At 32.1% G+C, this 22,522-nt stretch overlaps 3 protein-coding genes across 3 annotated transcripts in view; 2 read left to right on the forward strand and 1 right to left on the reverse strand.

The window, feature by feature from the left end:
- LOC111712862 (uncharacterized) overlaps positions 1 to 22,522 on the forward strand; it is a gene marked incomplete at its 3' end in the record, with an annotated part of 78,105 nt that overhangs the window by 44,193 nt on the left and 11,390 nt on the right. The gene's annotated exons all lie outside the window — the stretch shown is intronic.
- Positions 1,164 to 2,571, forward strand: LOC111712864 (uncharacterized). Its single transcript, XM_023487609.1, has 2 exons — positions 1,164 to 1,811; positions 2,503 to 2,571. The coding sequence occupies exons 1-2, from the start codon at positions 1,312 to 1,314 to the stop codon at positions 2,504 to 2,506; spliced, it is 504 nt and encodes a 167-aa protein (XP_023343377.1). The 5' UTR covers positions 1,164 to 1,311; the 3' UTR covers positions 2,507 to 2,571.
- LOC111712863 (ribosome-binding protein 1) lies at positions 2,460 to 7,790 on the reverse strand. The gene is made up of 5 exons (XM_023487608.1): positions 7,681 to 7,790; positions 7,466 to 7,543; positions 6,160 to 6,198; positions 6,039 to 6,048; positions 2,460 to 4,619 (listed from the first exon to the last, which is right to left on the reverse strand). Exons 1-5 carry the CDS (start codon positions 7,714 to 7,716, stop codon positions 2,617 to 2,619), a joined length of 2,166 nt encoding a protein of 721 aa, XP_023343376.1. The 5' UTR covers positions 7,717 to 7,790; the 3' UTR covers positions 2,460 to 2,616.

Here is a 22,522-nt window from a genome sequence, read left to right on the forward strand (position 1 = left end):
TTTACTTTTATACGTCATACAGTGTGTTCCACTAGTATTCTATACATATATACTTCATACAGTGTGTCCCACTAGTATTCTTTACATACATACTTCATACAGTGTGTCCCACTAGTATTCTTTACATACATTCTTCATACAGTGTGTCCCACTAGTATTCTTTACATATATACTTCATACAGTGTGTCCCACTAGTATTCTATACATAGATACGTCATACAGTGTGTTCCACTAGTATTCTTTACATAGATACTTCATACAGTGTGTCCGACTAGTATTCTTTACATATATACTTCATACAGTGTGTCCCACTAGTATTCTATACATAGATACGTCATACAGTGTGTCCCACTAGTATTCTTTACATATATACTTTTTACAGTGTGTCCCACTAGTATTCTATAAATAGATACTTCATACAGTGTGTCCCTCTATTATTCTTTAAATTGATACGTCATACAGTGTGTCCCAATAGTATTCTATACATAGATACTGCATACAGTGTGTCACACTAGTATTCTTTACATATATACTTCATACAGTGTTTCCCACTAGTATTCTTTACATACATACTTCATACAGTGTGTCCCACTAGTATTCTTTACATATATACTTTATACAGTGTGGCCCACTAGTATTCTTTAAATACATACTTTATACAGTGTGTCCCACTAGTATTCTTTACATATATACTTTATACAGTGTGGCCCACTAGTATTCTTTACATAGATACGTCATACAGTGTGTCCCACTATATATTCTTTACATAGATACGTTATACAGTTTGTCCTTCTATTATTCTTTACATAGATACTTCATACAGGTGTCCCACGAGTACATTCATATTTAAAAAGCCTCGATATTGAAGCATTACGATATAAAAAAAATATTCAAATTTGAACATTAAACAGTGATTATAAAGGATACAGGATGGGGGGGGGAGGAGGAGGGCTGGTAGGAAAAGTATAACCAGGCATCTCTAGGGGAGGGATGAGGGGGGAGGATGTAGGGGGAGCTAAAAGACCAGGTGGTTTTAAGCAAATTATAAAACATTAACCAATCCTTCAGTTGGTTTTCATACACCAAACTTAGTACAAATATTGCAGTGTTTAAGTGAGAGTGAGAAGGTATTTAAAAATATTAAATATATTGAAAATATCTAGATAATATGTTTTCAGTTTAAGTGAAAAGTTTAAATTAAAATGTCATTGAAAGTTTGGAAAACATGTTGAAAAAGTGTCAAATTCAGTGAGAATGAATGGAAATGCAGAAAAAGTGTGAAAAGGTTAGGAAAGGGGTTGGAAAGGGGAAATGAGAATGAGTGTAGAAAATAATAAAGGACTAGAGAGAAAACGGATAAAGAATATAGGAATAAGAATAAGAAACGAAAGAATGGAGATGGAGAATAATATGACAAAACAGTTTATACTTCTGGATGAAAGGATAAATAAACAGTTGAAACTTCCGGATGAGAGGATGAGAAAACAAGTGATAATCCCGTATGAAAGTATTAGAAAACAGCTCACAATTCCGGCTGAAAGGATTAGAAAACACCTGACACTTCCGACTGAAAGGAGGAGAAAACAGCTAACACTTCCGACTGAAAGGAGGAGACAGATATTTCCGGATAAAGAGATGAGAGAACAGTTAAAAATCCCGGATGAAAGGATGAGAAGATATCAGATAATCCGGGATGAAAGGATGAGAAGACCCCTGATGTTCATGGATGAAGGGATGATAAGAATGGGGTGTAGTGGATGCCTTTACCAGCTCAAATTCATCCCGAATTTGGGATGGTTGTGGACTAAAATGTGAGTAATAATCCCAGAATCAAATTTTAAAAAAAAGTTTTCATAACAAATGGCAGCAACTAAATTGATTTCATCGAAGAAAATAAGATGAAAATTAGTATTGAAGGTAACAAAGAAGAGGGAAAAAGTATTAAAGGGGGAAGTGAGAAAAAAATTAGATTTTACATTTTCCAAATTAAAACTTTTTGTTGGACTGTAAGTTTTGACTATAAGAGTATAAAAAGCCCATGGTAGATTTGTTGTTGATTTTAAAGATTCAACCCAATTTGCAGATCTTAACCAATCCACTGAAGAAAAAATATACTTTTAAACCATAAACTTATTGTAAATTTAGCTCTGGTACCTCAAACTAAAGTAAATTCCTTAGACATGTTTAATCATAACTCATCTTTTTAAAGAACTATTGAGACAAATGTTTGAAATTCTGAAATTGGAGAGGTTTGCTTTTTTCCATACTTGTACGTAAAATTAGCAAAATTGTAATGTCGAATAAATTTGACCTGCTTCTCCTCGCTAGTTTGCAGTATAATCAATTACATTTGCACTAGAAGACTGCAGATATTTTGTGATGATTCTATGTATTGAGTTTTTACATTTATTTTATAAATATCAACAAAACACTAATATAACATAATAATAAACAGGATAGAGATGATAACTTTTATATTTTAACATTTAAATTTATTTTTAGGTAAGTCTTAAACCACATTTATTTAGTGAGAAGTACACAGAAATCGATATTTATAAATATGAACCAAACAAAAATCAGGATATTTTTATATACTGTAAATACATGTAATTAGTTTTAAACCAAATTACAAACATTCAGCTTTTTCTTTTCAACTTTGCTTTCCTCATCACTTTCAGAGGAATTATCATCAGATTCTGAATCATTTTCCTCAGAAGAAGAGCAGGGATCATCTTCATCATCAGGCTCTTTGGTGTCAGAATCTTCCGTAGTAGTTTCATCAGCCATATCAGTCAATTCTTTCTCCTCTAAATCAGTTTGTGTATATCCTTCTTCATACCTATCATTTTCAACTGTGAAACTTGTAATTATGGGTTGAACATTCTCACGCATTCCATTTACAAGTTGAACATTCATATCAGTGTCATAGTTTGATTGAACACTGTTTACAGTTCCATGGTTCTGTAGCACATTTCCGTTTGTTCCACTTCCATTTACCATATACTGAGGTGCAATGTTCTGTGCTCCATAACTCTGAGGTGCAATGTTCTGTGCTCCATAATTCGTAGGTGCGATGTTCTGTACTTCACAATACTGAGGTGCAATGTTCTGTACTTCATAATTCTGAGGTGCAATGTTCTGTGCTTCATAATTCTGAGGTGCAATGTTCTGTGCTCCATAGTTATGAGGTGCAATGTTCTGTGCTTCATAATTCTGAGTTGCAATGTTCTGTGCTCCATAATTCTGAGGTGCAATGTTCTGTACTTCATAATTCTGAGGTGCAATGTTCTGTACTTCAAAATTCTGAGGTGCAATGTTCTGTGCTTCATAATTCTGAGGTGCAATGTTCTGTGCTCCATAATTCTGAGGTGCAATGTTCTGTGCTCCATAATTCTGAGTTGCAATTTTCTGTACTTCATAATTCTGAGTTGCAATTTTCTGTACTTCAAAATTCTGAGGTGCAATGTTCTGTGCTTCATAATTCTGGCATGCATTGTTCTGTACTTCACAATACTGAGGTACTATGTTTTGTGCTCCATAATTCTGAGGTGCAATATTCTGTAATTCATAATTCTGAGGTGCAATGTTCTGTACTTCATAATTCTGAGATGCAATGTTCTGTGCTCCATAATTCTGAGGAATATTGTTCATTGCTCCATAATTATGAGATGCAATGTTATGTGCTCCATAATTCTGAGGAGCAATGTTCTTTGCTCCATAATTTTGAGGTGCAATGTTCTGTACTTCAAAATTCTGAGGTGCAATGTTCTGTGCTCCATAATTTTGAGGTGCAATGTTCTGTACTTCATAATTCTGAGGTTCAATGTTCTGTGCTCCATAATTCTGAGGTGCAATGTTCTGTGCTCCATAATTCTGAGGTGCAATGTTCTGTGCTTCATAATTAGGAGTTAGATAGCCCTGTGCTCCATAATTTCGAGGTGCAATATTATGTGTTCCGAAATTCTGAGGCATGTTATTCAAAGCTTCAAAATTCTGAGATGCACCGTTCTGTGCTTCATCCTTCTGAGGTGCAACATTCAAAGCTCCATAATTTTGAGGCAAAATGTTCTGTGTTTCATAATTCTGAGGTGAAAGGTTCTGCGCTTCATAATTCTGAGGTATATTGTTCTTTGCTTCATAATTCTGAGGAATGCTGTTTTGTGCTTCATAATTCTGAGGTGCAATGTTCTGTTCTTCATAATTCTGGGGTATATTGTTCTGAGCTTCATTATTGTGAGGAATACTATTCTGTGCTTCATAATTCTGAGATATATTGTTTTGTGCTCCATAATTCTGAGATATATTGTTCTGTGCTTCATAATTTTGAGATATATTGTTTTGTGCTCCATAATTCTGAGGCGCAATGTTCTGTGCTTCATAATTTTGAGGCGCAATGTTCTGTGCTTCATAATTCTGAAGAATATTTTTCTGTACTACAAAGTTCTGAGTCTCAGTATTTTGCAAAGCATGATTCTGAGCTGAAGTATTCTGATCTTGATAGTTCTGGTTGACCAGGCTAGGATTTGATGGATCACATATCTTCTCCTTGTTAACTGTGTTTATAGTAGATTCCTTTTTTCCCTCATTGAAAGCACCCACCTGTTGTATCTGCTTGCTGTCTAAATATTAAATTAAAATGTTCATTAAGATCTATTAAGACCATAAACTTGTCACCCAAAGCATTGAACGAAGTTGACTCTATGCAACAAACTCGAATTTTTTAATCCATTTAACTTTGCGATCTGAGTCCGAATTTAATGAATTTGAGCCGCATCTAAAATTCGCGAAAAACCGGTTTCAATTGAGCCCCGGCTTGAATCTTGAAACATTGATTACAATTAAGTGGAACCAGCCATATTCAGATGTCTCTCAAATTTAAGCCGCGGCTCAAATTCTTTAAATTCGGCCTCTGATGGTGTAAACCTTTGACATTTCAAACTAAGAATACTTAATCTCACAGAATTTATAGTTTGAAAGGTGTAAGTTCTGACAACATTGGATTACTAAGACAATGGGATCATGAAATTGGAATTTGTGTCAAAAAACTCAATTTCTTTCGGCCACAAATGTTTGACAATCTCTGACATTATTTCTCGTAAAACCTGAACTTTTTAATGAACTACACCGTACATTTATAAAAAAAATGGCTAAAACTATATATTGAAGCAAAAAAATGTCAACTTTAAACTAACAAAAAGTCGTGAGGATTAATTTTTGTTGATTCTTGATTTCATTTTCGAACATATATTGGTTTTGAAACAATACCACTTTTCAGCTCATGTCTCGTTTTTGTAACATATCCTGGTTTTCAGACAATTACTTGAATTCATATCAATGTCAATTTTCAAGCATTAGAATATATATGTATAGAAATACAAAAATATAAAAATAAACTATTTTTATAATTTATAAATCATAATAGCAATGAGAAATCAAAAAATTAATATTGTTTTGTTCTCACAATAAAGATTGTTAATTATAATGCGGGAAATTGTTTATTATAAATGCGGGTACTTAAATCAACTTAATTCTCTTATTTACCAAATAAAAAGTGAAACTAAGATTTTGGAAATAATTCAGCAGTTAATTTATTCATATGATAATTTTTACTTTCTTTGATTTATTTTGTAAGTTATGCATGTGAGCTTTGTTTGAATTGTGGATTATACTCAAAAACCGGAAAATGGGTTTTGTCTCGAAACCGCGACAATGATTTAAATTCAGGATATGTTCGAAAATTGGAAACCTAACATTGTCTTGAAAACGGTCAAGGGTTTTAATATAAAAAGAACTACTTTTATGATTTTGTTTTCCGAAAATAGCTTTAATTTGATAATTGTTGTCATCGTCATGCTTAATAAAATGTTTTATTATCGACTTTTACTCTTTAGATATAGGCCGGGATCCTAAAAACCCAGTCTTTCAATTTGTGCTCATTTCTAACACTAAGTGTTAGTTTTGTAAATAATATTCCGTAGAATGGAAAGATTATGTTTGATATTGTATATCCTTGTTCAAGAACTAGAAAACAAACGCACCATGTCTCATCTAATTACAAAACATTAACAATTTTAAACAATTCAGACAAAAAGTGCTTTATCATTGTATAAACTATAATACATAATATTTTAAAACAAATTTTTTAAATTGTTAAATTTCCTTGAGAAGGTTTGGGAAAAGCTGTCCATAACAAAGAGTCTGAAAAAAGAGAAAAAAAAGTTGAGGAATATTTTTTGTAAACCTTTGCTTTCTAATCTGAATAATTATACACTGTAATATGGTTTTTGTAAACCTTTGCTTTCTAATCTGAATAATTAAACACTTTTCGTTTTAATATGGTTTTGAAACAATCCTATTCATTTTTCTATCTAAAATGTATTTTTTTTAATAGCAGGGCATTTATATGTGACTCTCGGATTTAAGTCTAGCAGAGCTGAGGAAGGAAATTGAGATTGTTTTATCTGTTAAAGGGTACCGTTGTGAATCAGGCATGCAACGCTTTAGGGTTCATAGACGTTGACAGTTCCTTTACATAGTTACGTTGACAGCCCCTTTAAATAGCTATGTTGACAGTTCCTTTATATAGCTACGTTGACAGTCCCTTTGAATAGCTATGTTGACAGTCTCTTTAAAAGCTATGTTGACAGTCTCTTTAAATAGCTACGTTGACAGTCCCTTTTAATAGCTATAGTGACAGTCCTTTTAAATAGCTATGTTGACAGTCCCTTTAAATAGCTATGTTGACAGTCCCTTTAAATAGTTAGGTTGACAGTCCCTTTAAATAGCTATGTTGCAATCCCTTGCTAATAGCTATGTTCACAGTCCCTTTAAATAGCTACGTTGACAGTTCTTTTAAATAGCTATGTTGACAGTCACTTTAAATAGCTATCTTGACAGTCCCTTTAAATAGCTATGTTGTAGTCCCTTGCTAATAGCTATGTTCACAGTCCCTTTAAATAGCTACGTTGACAGTTCTTTTAAATAGCTATGTTTACAGTCCCTTTAAATAGCTATGTTGACAGTCCCTTTAAATAGCTATGCAAATCACAATAGATCAATTCTCTTAATGAAACATAACTCTTCTAGAAGTACACATTTTTTATTGTTTTGGCATTTTGTTTCTTTTAAATGGGCTGAACAATCTAGTATTTTAATTTGTTCAGACTCAAATTCAAGAGGTACTTTACTTACAGGGTTACCTATAAAGAATGAGACTTCAGAGACGACTTTACAAAATGTATACGGTCTTATTCCTTACATTTATGATTCCCCGCAACTGAAACCTTGTTTTTTTCGTTGCCTAATATGCAATAAAAGACTAGATTTCAAACAGAAGACATAATTTAAACTTTAAATCGTCATGTTTAAAGAGATTCAGATCGTCTTTACAGTCTCATCCTTTGTGGGTAACTCTGTAAATATAATTGTTTCTAAACAAAAAGTAAATAAATAAATTAAAGAATACCTGAGCAGGAAAAATTACTCGGCTCTCGAACGTAAAATTGAATCTTTTAATTAGGTGGAACCTCTGATGTTTGTTAACCTTCGATAAAAAAAAATTAGGAACGTAGTCAATGCATGTTTTATGCGTGGAATTGAAGGAATATTGCAATTCAATTCCTGATTTTGAGGAACCACAAAAACTAGTTTAATATGTATAATCGGGCTAATTGCTGCTACCTGATTGAAATCATTAAGCTTCATGAATCTCTCCATTTTTCTCCAGAATTTCTAAGTAAATAATTTTGCGGTTTTCTACCTCCGATCTGGCGGATTTCTTGGCAGAGAAATATTCAACTTAGCATATTTCTGGTCAGAAAAGATGTTTTCTTGCTTCGAAATAATATTAAATATTTTGTTTTACTTTTTAATTTGATTTATGCTACACTTGTATTATTTACAACGCTGGACCAGAAAAAAACTGAAAATATTTTTGAATAACTACATTTGTTTAAATAATATTAAATATTTTGTTTTACTTTTTAATTTGATTTATGCTACACTTGTATTATTTACAACGCTGGACCAGAAAAAAACTGAAAATATTTTTGAATAACTACATTTTTTTAAACTGAGTTCTTTATCTATTTGCATAATATTTGTATGAATAGCTAAGTAATGTATCGATTATATTTGTCCTGTTCAAATCTTTCGTTTTAAAGATTTGAAAATTTTAAAGTGCTTAAAATTAATAAATAAATAAATAATGTATTTTAAACTAAATTTATTGTTACATAACATTTTATGGTCAAAGTTGTCGAAAAATTAAAATCTGTTACAGTATTTGTGTACATAAATAATCTTTCTCTAGTTTGAGGACTAACAGAGTCTAGAGACTGTTTTTGAGTTAGCCCATTGATAAAATATTTAAAATAGGGATTTATTAAGTCGGGCATTGTTGATTAAAAATGTGGTTTAGAAGTAAAACTAATAAGTTTAAAAACTGTTTTTATTGTCTGTTTTTAATATGACGCATATTTTTGCATAGACTTAAACCATTTTTATTTTATAAACTAAGATATAATGAAAATTGTTTGTATGAATAAACTCCAAGTTTAAGAATTTAATTTATTTTTAAATGGCGGAAATTTAATTTGCAATTTGCATATTTCGGTTTATTAACTAAATGAATACATTCATTTTTTTAAAATATAAAATGTTTCCTTTTATCTCTTTAATATCTCTATCTATCTATCTATCTATCTATCTATCTATCTATCTATCTATCTATCTATCTATCTATCTATCTTTCTATCTATCTATATATATATCTGTCTATCTTTTTTTCTAACAATCTGTCTATCTGACTTTCTATTGAATTACATAGTAAGATGGTATGGTCCACGGAAACGTTGATGTTTCTCTTGAACAGGTTTCTAGACATGCTGCCCGTGCCCCAACAATCTGCTTAATATACTTAGATGTTGAGAAATTCAAGATAGAGTCTACCTGCGGGTTGCGAATATATTTTTGAAAATTTCTGAAAAAACATCCCTTTTCTGATTAAAAGTTGTTGCTATTGCAAGGTAAGAAAGGTAATTTTTTATTTATTAAATATAAAACCCGCAACCGTTCTTATCTAAATTGAAGACCTGGGCAAATTTTAGTCAGTGTATTGTCTGCCTTCAACAATAGGTGGTGTAGGCAGTTGTTATCTATCTATCTATCTCCACACTTGAGTGAGCTTAACGGGTGTATGTGTAGCTAGCGTAAAACGACTACAATATAGTGAAGTTCTAACTAAACGTGATTAGAGTGACTAAAGGTGAAAATACGATGAATACCCGTCAAAACTCTTTTTGTTCAATGTTTAATCCTAAATTGGGTCAAAAATGGGCAAAGACTTCGAGAGACTGAAAAGCTTTCCGCCTACGGCTAACATTTTTTAATATGAAGCATTATTTTTTATGTCAAAACTTTTAAACCAGTAAACGATTGTCGAATTAAGTTAGTTAACACTAAATACTGTGTTAATTGTTAATTGTTAATGCTGAAAACAATTATTTCCCCCACCCGGCCCCCAAATGTATTGTTTTATTTATTCCATTGAGTAGTTTCGGCTTTCATTGAACTCCTTTTAATATAAATTTTTATGATTGTTTCTAAGAATTACGTATGTGCAAAATTTTTGCACATTTGCGTTCTGAATTTAATTATTAGATTTTGACTAGAGACTGGTTTAATTTGCAAGCCTGCAAAAAGAGTGCAAAACCTAGAATCAGTTTGAATTTGTTGCTTCATTAGATTTCAACTATTTGATCTTTTTAATATTCATTTTAAAGAACAATCAAATCATGTTTAAAAACGATATTTGAATGAAATAAAATAGTTTTTGCACAAAATAAAATAATTTTAGATAGTTTTGAATATACAAAAATGCTAATTTATTTTCTTAAATGTAGAACAAACAATGGGTTAAAAAACATATTCTTAAAAAATACTGTCTCTGAAATTAACGGTTTCACGGGAATACATATATATTTTTCTAAGACACTCTGTAGATTCTTGAACTTAATTACATATTCTAAGACACCCTGTATTATCCTGAACTTAATTACTACTATTCTGAGACACCCTGTAGTATCTTGAACTTAATTACTACTATTCTAGGACACTCTGTAGTTTCTTGAACTTAATTAATACTATTCTGGGACACTCTATAGTATTTTGAACTTAATTTCTACTATTATATGACATCCTTTAGATTCTAGAATTTAATTACTAATATTCTGTGACACTGTAGTATCCTGAACTTAATTGCTACTATTCTGAGACACCATGTAGTATATTTAACTTAATTACTACTATTCTGGGAAACTCTAGAGTGTCTTGAACTTAATTACTAATATTCTCAGACACACTGTAGTATCTTGAAATTAATTACTACTATTGTGAGACACCCTGCAGTATCTTAAACTTAAATACTACTATTCTGAGACACCCTGTAGTATCTGGGTGGGGTGAACACATCTGTTTTAAAAACACCTACGTGACTCCATCCAAGTTTTGTCAGAGCAAGATAAACTTTATAAAATTATAAAAAGAATATTTCCAATGTGTCCACCTCCCTCTAATTGTCCAATGTGTCTACCTTCCTCTAATTGTCCAATGTGTCCTCTAATTGTCCAATGTGTCCCCCTCCCTCTAGTTGACCAATGTATCCCCATCCCTCTAATTGTCCAATGTGTCCACCTCCCTCTAATCGTCCAATGTGTCCCCCTCCCTCTAATTGTCCAATGTGTCCCCTTCCCTCTAATTGTCAAATGTATCCACTTCCCTCTAATTGTCCAATGTGTCCCCCTTCCTCTAATTGCCCAATGTGTCCCCCTTCCTCTAATTGTCAAATGTGTCCCCTTCTCTCTAATTGTCCAATGTGTCCACCTCCCTCTAATTGTCCAATGTGTTTACCTCCCACTAATTGTCCAATGTGTCTACCTCCCTCTAATTGCCCAGTGTGTCCCCCTTCCTCTAATTGTCCAATGTGTCCACCTCCCTCTAGTTGTCCAATGTGTCCACCTCCCTCTAGTTGCCTAATGTGTCCCCCTCCCTTTAGTTGTCCAATGTGTCCCCCTCCCTCTAATTGTCCAATGTGTCCCCATCCCTCTAATTGTCCAATATGTCCCCCTCCCTATAATTGTCCAATATGTCCCCCTCCCTATAATTGTCCAATATGTCCCCCTCCCTATAATTGTCCAATATGTCTACCTCTCTAATTGTCCAATATGTCTACCTCTCTGATTATCCAATGTGTCCTTTAGCTATCCAATGTTACCTTTAGCTATCCAATGTGTCCCCTTCCCTCTAATTGCTTGGCACCCCTCACCCCGACCCAGTTTATTTTAACAATCTAACATTTGCATAAGTTTTCTTTAATTTCATATTTTATTAATATTTATGGCTTAGTTATTTTCTTGCCAATCCTTTTTTCGAAAGGAGAGGATTAAGGTTTTTAAACCTACAATAGCTAAATCTTTCCCTCCTCCCTCCTACATGTGACAAGGAATAACGGTTGGGGGGGAGGGGGGAGGGGCGTTTCTTCTTTAATCATTACGTGGGATTAAAGGGTGTTTTACGCACCATAATTCTAAGATTTAGAATCAAAATTATTCCATAACAATTTATTCTTCTCATTCAATGTTTTTTTCGTAAATTATATCAAATCTTACCAGTCCACTTTATACATCAAACCGTTATTTGTAAGATATCTAAGCAAATAGTAAATTGAGGTTCAGTTTATCTTTTCAATATTCAAATTTAAAAAAAAATTATTTCTCAATAAATGCATGACGACATTTATTTCGAAACCTGACGACAACTTTAATTACAATGATTTATGCTCAGCCGAATATTAATCACTAAAGAAATGGGTGGGGGGGGGTACATTAGGACTGGGCTTATTTTACCGATTTCGATCCATTCGTTATCGTAGACGTATACTTAGCGGATAGGTTAGTTTCAATCAAAAAGCGTTCGTTATTGACAAAAAAATAAACGTTTAGTTCAAACAATGAATTTGTTTCCGTTGTTAACGGAGTTTGCCGTTAATGTTCATAAATTTTGTTAGTAAACAAAAATGGCCTAGTCCTACATCTTACAACTATCCTATGGAGAGATTTTGTTCAAATTAAAAAAAAAAAAAAAAAAGTTTGTTTGTCGTAAAAAGACGCTGAGTTATTTTCAAAAACTCTGAGTTTCTCATCCCTTTACCTTTGCAACCAGATGTGCCATTGATACTTCAAGCTATGTTAAATAAAATAGTCAAAAGTAAAATTACATTTACGCCACCAGGTTGAAAAGATATATGAATAAGAAATTTTAAATAAGAGATAAATGAATCAGAAAATTTTATAAAAAAGATATTTAAATAAGAAAATAATATAAAAGATATATGGATAAGAAAATTTTATATAAAAGGTTAAAGAATAAGATAAGTAAAAAACATTGGATTCTTCAAATTTTCAAAAAGTTTCGTTCGTGAACCTAACTTATCCCAGCCCTAACTACACCACTTTGAAAGGTGCTAAAATCTGAATTTACGGCATTTAAATGGACCCTAAATGAACCCTAAATGGACCCTAAGCCTAATTTTAAGTTTGAGAACAGAATAGTTTCGAGTCTATGAATTCGAATGAATGAACTGTTGATTGTAAAGGGGTAACAAGAAGTTGTCCTAACTATATCAAACTAAGCCCCCCTCCCCACCCTCCACACACCTGCATATTCCCATACATATAAAATTAACTACTTTTCAGATCAAAACCTTGTCCTTGGTTGTATGGATTAGCAATTCTGAAAAACCTTATTATAGATAATTTTAGTCTCAAATTAGTCTAATGTTACAGAAATATCAAAAACAATATTTTTCAAAGAATGAGATCAGAGGCGTATACCATGAAGAAATTTGTCCAGTGGGGAAGGGGGCTTAACCTTTTTTGAAATTCCAGGAGGGTACTGTTACCGCCCAATCTAAATGTAATTAAACGTAAGGTGAACAAGAGTTTTTGACGAGTATTCATTTTATAGAAAAGAATGTGATAACAAGTGTACAATCATGTGAAGAATAAAAGTGATTGAATCAATCTTCAGTGATCACGCCGGCAATGTTTGGTAGTTCGAGTGGGTCGTCCAGTTCGGACGATCCGTACAGAGAAAAATATCGATATCGTCACTCGTCCGTGCCTTTATCCATCGCCGCATCGTCCAGAGGATCAAGATCGTCCGACGGGTCTAAGGAAAAACGGGGCTCACCACTAAATAAATAAAAATAAATAATTTGATAAAAGGAACTTAACTTTAGACGTAATTTCAAGTGATCCTCCTTTTATGTCTCATGTCGCATTCACATTGGTACCCTGTCAAGCTTTGTAAGATCAATATTTTGTGAGATATCAGTTTGTTTCGCTTAAAAATTTATTATTTTAAAAAGTGGCTCTTTGTAAAAGTGACATACAGATATCTGCAGCTGAAACAAAGGAGAAATTGGTCAGCATTGATACTGTTTAAGCAAGAAAACGACGATATCTTCCTTTTAATTGGTCAAATCAACGTAAAAGCCGGATACTGCTGTGAATCGGATATGCTTCCTTAAAATCAATGGTTACCTGAAATAACGCCTACACCAGATGCTAAACAAAATTTAACAAAAATGCAACTTTAGAAATAATGTTTAGAAATATTTGTTTCTAACTTTAATAAAGTATTTAAATTGTGTTCGGTTTAGTCCATGAAAGTATCGTACACCTGTAAGAAGACGACAACTGGGATTTTTAAAAAGAAAACAAAAGAATCATTTTCTGGTTCTTTTCAACGGTAAATAATAATTTATTAAATAATTGTAAAATATTTTCGTGTATATTTTTTATTTAATAAATACTGACTTTACACAAAAGTTGATTATATAAGCATTCGAAAATGTTTAGTTTAAAATAGATCAAAATATTAGAAATACATCAAAATATCAGAAATACATCAAAATATCAGAAATACATCAAAATATCAGAAATACATCAAAATATCAAAAATACATCAAAATATCAGCAATACATCCAAATATCAAAAATACATCAAAATATCAGAATTACATCCAAATATCAAAAATACATCAAAATATCAGAAATACATCAAAATATCAAAAAATAAAATTTTTGGAGGGATGACCACGAGCATATTTACTTCGGATAGACCAGAGCCTGGTCTTTTAAAGGTTGTTAATCAATCTTCATTAAATTCTAGCTTCCTTAGCTGTTTGGGGGAAATACAATCCCATTGTTCTCGGTTTTAATATATTTGTTTATATTATTAAATATCTTCAAGATTATCTCTAGTGGTTTAATATCGAAAATGGCAATTGTGTACCTTTTTATGGTATCATCTCTTTTCGTATTAATTTAACAAGATTTTTGATTCCATCTTTTTTAATATTTGGCCGGCTTGTCAGTTTGTTTGTATGTCTGATGCAAATTTTTTGTATAAGCACACAATACCACGGTCAAGGAAAGGTTTATAAAATGTTTAATGGAAATATTTTGCAAGTAAAAAATGTCAATTTTTTGGCTTTTTAAAAAATTCAGCAATTAAAACAGAAAAATCGGCAAACGTTTTGTTTGTATGATAAAATTATAGCGATTTAAAAACAACAGTTATAAGCCAAATAGATTGTCAAGTACAATAGATGGCAACGTAAAATTTGTACACTCTCAGTACAGCTGTATTCTGACGTCACAAGTGTCAACTCAGTTTTGTGTCCGACAAAATTATTAATAATAGTGATAATTTTATATATAAGAGCTTATCTTACAGTGAATTAAGTTTAATTCTATGTGCTTTTAGTTTTCTGTTTTTACATTTTTTTATTTAATCTTGGAAAACATGTCAACTAATGTGAGAAAATCTCGTTTTCCTTGTTATATTTGACACTTGTGACGTCGTGTATAATTGGTCTATTTCTCTGTTGCCATCTATTGTACTTGATAATCTATTTGGATATAAGCTAATTAGTTTTATAGAAAAGAGACGCGCAGCGCCTAATTAGCGTAGTAACTATTTACATATTATACCATTTACATAATTATATTATCATTTAAATCTGTTCTGCTTCATTAAATAATCATTGTTTAAACTAAAATGTCAAGAATATTACACAAACTTATTAAATATTATTAAACAACTTAAAGACATTGTATAGTACTCATTTCAATTTGTCCTTCTGATTGAAGAGTTGCTAAAAAGTTATTGTATTGTTGCTCTTTAGCAGTTTATATATTTTTTGTTGTTGCTCTATAGCTCTTGATGTAGTTTGTGTTGTTGCTCTTTAGCTTTTGATTTAGTTTGCTATTGCTCTTTAGCTATTGATGTAGTTGGTGTTTTTGCTCTTTTGCTGTGAATGTAGTTTGTGTTGATGCTCTTTAGCTTTTGATTTAGTTTGTGTTGCTATTAATGTAGTGTTTTCTATTGCTCATCAGCTATTGATGTAGTTGGTGTTTTTGCTCTTTAGAAGTTTAGCTATTAATGTAGATTGTGCTGTTGCGAAAAAAATGCTGTTATTGTTTTAATAAACTTTAGATGTAATGGTCATTGAATTATCGTAAGCAATCCATTTTTATCATGTGTTCACTTTTTTGGGATGCATTTATTGAACCTTCAGGTCGAGAATGCAATTTTGGCGAAACCAAATTAAAATCCCATGGAAAAATAGATATTTATAATTTGAAAATATAAATCAAACCTAGACTACACCTTTTTATATTGATTTACTTTAGTGTACGAAAATAAATCTTAATAATAATAATATATAATAAAAGGTAATTTTAGTCTTTTTAATACAATATTCCACTCAAAAAAATTTAATTATGGCCACGTGCGAATTTTCATCTTACCCCTCCAAAGAAACCGTATTGAAATTGGTGGCTAATAAAAAATCAACAAAATAGACAAAAGACAAATTTTGTGGAAAATGGGTTTGAAAGTGAAGTGAACAGAATAACCTCCTTGAATCAGCCAAGTTTCTGTAAAATTATGCTTACAGTCCCTTTAACTCAGCCAAGTTTCTGTAAAATTATGCTTACAGTCCCTTTAACTCAGAATTAGAAATTAGCACAAAAAAAAGTATTGGTATAAATACGCAGGATGTACTCTTTGTTTACGCATGTTTTACGCACATTAAATCGTGTTTGTCAACAAGTTTTTGTTGAAAAACTGAGAAATCATTCCTTATCAACGTTTCACGGCATGTGTTTCATTTTTAAACCAAAATATTTGTTGTTTGTTTGGTTGAAAATATTTGTTGTTGGTTTGGTTGAAAATATTTGTTGTTTGCTTGGTTGAAAATATTTGTTGTTGGTTTGGCTGAAAATATTTGATGTTTGCTTGGTTGAAAATATTTTTATAAAAGAGATTTTTTGTTGTCCCCAGGACATGATCGGGTTGTTACGATCAAATCTCGGAATTTTTTCTATTGCGAAAGTTTGGTGTTGTCTGGGTTTTTATATTGATCTACCAGGGGTTGTAATCTGGCAGCACATTCATCCATCCACGCTCCATTCATTCTGAGAAGAGGGTTGACAAGATTCCAGCTGCCTAAGGGCTTCTTAGGCCTGAGAATATAGAGTGCAGGAATCCTTTTGATATACTGGAATGAGGCCCGGGTGCCATACTGATAGGAAACATCACACTCATTGCTCCCAATCATTTGTAAACCCGGATTGGATACCCACCCTCCCACAGGTACCTATGGCTGGCAACCATAGACTCTCCGTGCTTGTCCACCATTCCTCTCTTCATCATCATTCACTTGGATCAATCCCAATTAAAGCTTCTTTCTTGTTTAGTAGAAAGCACGCACCCTTTCGCTGCGAGAGTTGTTGACATCCGTCATCCGTCATCCGACAGGAGGTCATAACTGCTTAACCAGATGTCGGCTTCAGATGTTTCTGAAACCACAGGTTTGTGTGGTGTAAGGGAATCGAACCCGTGAACACCAGTCTGGACACCAATCCAGTTACTGGCTGTGGACAAGTGTGCTTAACTTCAGTGATCTAACGAGAACTGTTGTCACACACTCTCCACCCCACCCCACAAACTCTCCACCCCACATATTTGTTGTTTGCTTGGTTAAAAATAGTTGTTGTTTGCTTGGTTGAAAATATTTGTTGTTTGTTTGTTTGAAAATATTTGTTGTTTGCTGGGTTGAAAATATTTGTTGTTTGCTGGGTTGTAAATACTTGTTGTATGCTTGGTTGAGAATATTTGTTGTTTGCTTGGTTGAGAATATTTGTTGTTTGCTTGGTTGAAATTATTTGTTGTTTGTTTGATAGAAAATATTTGTTCTTTGCTTGGTTGAAAATATTTGTTGTTTTCTTGGTTGAGAATATTTGTTGTTTGCTTGGTTGAAAATATTTGTTGTTTGTTTGTTTGATTGAAAACATTTGTTGTTTTCTGGTTGAAAATATTTGTTGTTTGCTGGTTGAAAATATTTGTTGTATGCTTGGTTGAAAATGAATTCAAGAATATATTAAATCATTTTCAAATTTTTCCTCTTCTTCAAAACCATTTGTGGGGTTAATTTTGGATCCCATTGATTTAATCAACCATTTAAAGATGTTCTTCATTTTAGAGAAAACGGGCAGCACCCCCCCCCCCCCATCCACATCCCCTCCCTCCCATCCTCATTAATTCGTCAAATATTGAAGAAGAAAAAAACTTCTTAAAGATTTTACCACAATCAGATCTTGAAAAATAATCATTTTTCACATTGTTTCTTGTTTTCCTACCATAGCCCTATACATGCAAAGATTACAATCACATAAATTTAAACAAATGACCTAAATAAAATGAGAATTTTAATTAAAATTTTTCCACAAAAAAAATTAAAATTTTTAAAAAATCTGAAAATTAGCTTGTGGTTTGTCTCAAAAATTATGATGGTCAAGTATGAAGTAAAATTCTATAGTTTATAACAGAGCATGAAGTAAAATTTAAATTTATAATTATAAAATAATGTTTTCTGAAACATACTGTATGAATTGTAAAATTATGAAGGTCTCTCAAAGGAATTGTGTTAAGATACTGTGGAGCAAGGTTTTAATGCAAAGAAAGTTAATTGCAGTTGCGTATACTCTGCGTACATATTGAAACCAGTTCTCTCTGGGCGGAATTTGGAAACAAGAATGGGTGTATCAGTGTTCGTTTAGTATCCGAGGAGGTTAAAAGCATTAAATTTTGATAATTTTGATAATCCACATAATAGTTTTCCATGGCCAGTATATTTCTTTGATTTTTATGTGAAAGATGGATTCCATGTCAGGCTTCGACATCTGTCTTGTGTTTACATTACCGCCCAGAGACAGTACACCGGAGTACAAAAGATGCCAACACCTCCGAAATAACTTTCCTTGCATTATAACCTTGCTGTGGAGTGAGGGTAGAGCATGCTGAGTTCTTAATTAGTAGAAAAGCAGTAGTTCAAAGGAACTGGGGACGTTGTCTTAAAGGGACTGTAAGCATAATTTCAAGTGACCAAGATGTTATTGTCCGATTAACAACTATACCCTTGAAACCTTTATCTGATTCATAAATGTGAAAGATATTTTGCTTGGTTTAAAAGTGTTGATTTCAGTTAGTTTGAATATGTTTTCTTACAGTAGAAATGCGCAAGTCACTTTTGAAGAGAAACCACGAGTGGAAATAATAAGTTTTCAAAAGGAAAAACATTGATATCTAATTCATATCTATAGCTTCATACAGTAAAGGAAATGCACAGAATTCAACACATTTTTACGATAAACGCCAATATCTTCCTCATTGTTATTCAGAGAGAGGTTTAAATAGACTATATAGATAAAGCAGTTTATCAATATCTCTCCATTTATAAATTTTCATCATGGAGATGTATATTTTTAAAGGTTGATAAATCCGTTTTAGTTTAATATGCCTACATAATATTAAAATTAATTAGCTGTTGCATACCTAAGCGCATGGCAGAGGTTTACTCTATAAAATGTATATAGTGGGCAGTGGTATTAGTATTAGCTGAATTAACAGTTAATTCACAAGATGTGGGAGTTTTAAGTTACTACACGGCTCTACACCTTCTTATATATTTATTTATTACTAGCTTCTCAACAAAAACAGTTTTGGTATCAAAAAACAGAGACAGAGACAAAGGCAAAGACAGAGACAGAGACAGAGACAGAGACAGAGACAGAGACAACCCTCCAAACCCAGCTCAATCATCCATTTGGGGGGCCATTTACAATTATGATAATAGCATATTTATATTTACTTTGCTTCTCCGTCAGTTTGTTTGTATCCAATAAATGTCAAAACTGCCCAAATTTTTCATGGCAACTCAGATGACAATTAAACTATTTTTGAAAATTCATCCTACAAGCTTAGTAGTAATTTATGTATCTAAAGATTAATTCATAAATTTTAAATTTTAATAACAATTTATATTTAACAAGAGAAATGAATCGATTAAATTAAAAACTAATTAATAAATGAGTTAATGCAATTGTAAGTGCACATAATATTTCTTTTTTTACTTATAACTATAGGAGACCAAATTTAATGAATATCGAGAAGTTGAACTACTTTGGACGTAGACTAAGTTGAACCAGTTCTCTTGAACCAACGTGAACCAGTGCAAAAAAGTAGTGGTTTAACTACTTCTCGCTACTCATCAATTTTGGGCCTTAATAAATTTAGTAATAAATGAATGAATTTATGAAATTTAAATCCACTGAATTCAATAATTATTTTGTTCCCATGAGATACAAGAGATACAGTGGTAGACACAACGTGATAACATGACTTAATTAGTCAAGCCGTGCAGCAAGCTATGGGGGGGGGGTAGATAGGAGATTTAAGGAAAAGGGGGAGGGGTATTCATTTCTGTGGTCTAAATGAGATTCTAAATTACCTGAACATAAGGAAAATAATCTTAAAATCTTCATTTTTACAAACCATTTTGAAGAAAACAAAATCGTAAAATAAAAACAAAATATTTTTTCTAATAAACCCCCCCCCCCCTTTGAAGGGGAGAATACCCTGAATTATTTAATATTTGTATGTTTGGCAGGATATGTTGTTGTGTGAATTCCGTGGTTTTCAGTTTATCTATGAATATTCAGTTAGATACGGAGGGAGGGAGAGAGGGGGGGAGGGGTGAGCTCGGTAGGGGAAAGGGTGCCCGAGGGGTTGTACTTGTAGTTGTACTTGTAGTTGTACTTTTAGTTGTACTTGTAGTTGTACTTGTACATGTACTTGTACTTGTACTTGTAGTTGTACTTGCAGTTGTACTTGTAGTTGTACTTGTAGTTGTACTTGTAGTTAATGACCCCCAACTTTAAGGAACTATAAGAGTAATTTTAAATGACTCTCCATGCTAAGATAGGAATACCAGATTTACAACGGTACCCTTTAAACCTTAGACAGATCATTGATACCAAAGAACTCTGTGTGTTTATCTATCAATTAAAAGGAGAGTGTACACTTGCGCACAGTGTGACCTTTATACCTCAAAAATATCGAGTATTCTATGTTTAAAGCGGTTTTCAAAAATTCGAATGTGAAGAGTTGTTGTTTAATGAGTAAATAATATTATTTTCTAAATTGAAAAACAGGTGTTCAACATGTAACTGTAACATAAGCTTTTGTAGAGTATATAAGGATACCTTCGACATCCTTGACCAGTGACATGTTTAAAGGGTACTGTTGTGAATCGAATATGGCACTCTACAAATGGAGGATCACTTGAAATTACATCTACAGTTCTTTTGAAAGATGTGTTTTGTGTTTTGTGTAGTGCCTAATTAAGAACAGGATGCGACGGATTTTAAATTTTATCAGATTCTCACTTGCTTCTCATTATTTCCATTCTTCGTTAATTAGGAGCGGGGGCACCGGGGGGGGGGGCAGGGGGGGCTTTTTAAAATCAATATTTTGCTAAATGTCAACTTAAGCAGATGTGAAATACCATGGACCATATTTCACCTTTTTAATCCATTTTTATCCAAATTTGATCGAAGAAATTAGATTATTTGATTTTTGATTACTTGATGAATTTATGAATTTATGAATTTATGCATTTATGCATTTATGAATTTATGAATTTATGAATTTATGAATTTATGAATTTATGAATTTATGAATTTATGAATTTATGAATTTATGAATTTATGAATTTATGAATTTACGAATTTATGAATTTATGAATTTATGAATTAAATGTGATATATGATGTAAGTGAACAAACGTTCTGAAATTGACTAAGTTGGTTCAGATACAGTCCGGATATTATCAGCTCTAGTTAGATTCACGTGGTCAGCTCTAGGTCTATACCTTAAATGGAAAATCTGGTTTAATAGTTTATAAAAGTTTACAATGTGCCATGGCTTGATTAACGGTAATCATCGATGTTTAAAGGGTAGTTCAAGGAATGGATTAGGATGGGGCACTCACACTAAAACACAATATTTGGTCGGTCAGTGTACTGCAGACAACTGCAGTGTACTGCAGAAAACTGCAGTTCGCACCTAAAGCTTTAACGGGGGGGGGGGGGTGAAGTAATTACAAAGAGAAAAATTCACTTTTGAAATTTTCTTTGACAAAAGATATAGTTTAATTCTCATTATAATAGTTCTCCTAAAATCAAAAATATTTCAGAATTTGTAAATATTTCTTAGAAAATAATAAATGGAAAGGTGATTGGAGTCTCTTGATAATTATCCATTGCACTTATTTTCTTAAATATTAAATTTGTTGCCTCTGATAACTAAAAGAAATGACGGAGTTGCCCCTGAAGTAATGTTCTCTCTGGACTGATTTTATGATGAAACCACAGCAGGACATTATTCAGTATATACGCCCATGCCCCCCCCCCCACCCCTGCGACTGGTGTTATAATTATGATTGTTGATCATAGCTTGTATCTTGTAATGCTTTAAATAAATCCTTTTCACCTTTTAACCCGCTATAAATTCAAAATAGCAACACATACATTATATGATGATCAGTTTATATATATATATATATATATATATTATATAAATATCAAATATATTATAAATATATAAAATATTAAACATATATATATTGAATACACTGCATAGCATATCTTTCCATCCATTTATATGATTTTATAATTTTTTAGTTTAAATGAACTTGTAAAAAGTTGTCAAGACTCAAGTTCTTTATTTATGTAATTAATTGTCCATCTATCTGTTAAACTATCTATCTATCTATCTATCTATCTATCTATCTATATATATATCTATCTATCTATCTATCTATTTATCTATCTATCTCTTTTCTATTTATCTATCTATGTGTACTTTCTCTCTTTTATAAATCTGAATATTTATTACACCTTTATCTTTAAATACAACTGTATTCAACCTAAAGTGAACATACATATTTCCAAACTGAAAAACGTTGAAGACAATTGTTGGGACGTGTGCAATATGCATGCAATACCACATCTATTCATCCATTTATTTATCTATCTATATATTTAAAATATATA

Source organism: Eurytemora carolleeae, unplaced genomic scaffold, assembly GCF_000591075.1.
Source record: "Eurytemora carolleeae unplaced genomic scaffold, Eaff_2.0 scaffold1300, whole genome shotgun sequence".
NCBI classification, from domain to species: domain Eukaryota; kingdom Metazoa; phylum Arthropoda; class Copepoda; order Calanoida; family Temoridae; genus Eurytemora; species Eurytemora carolleeae.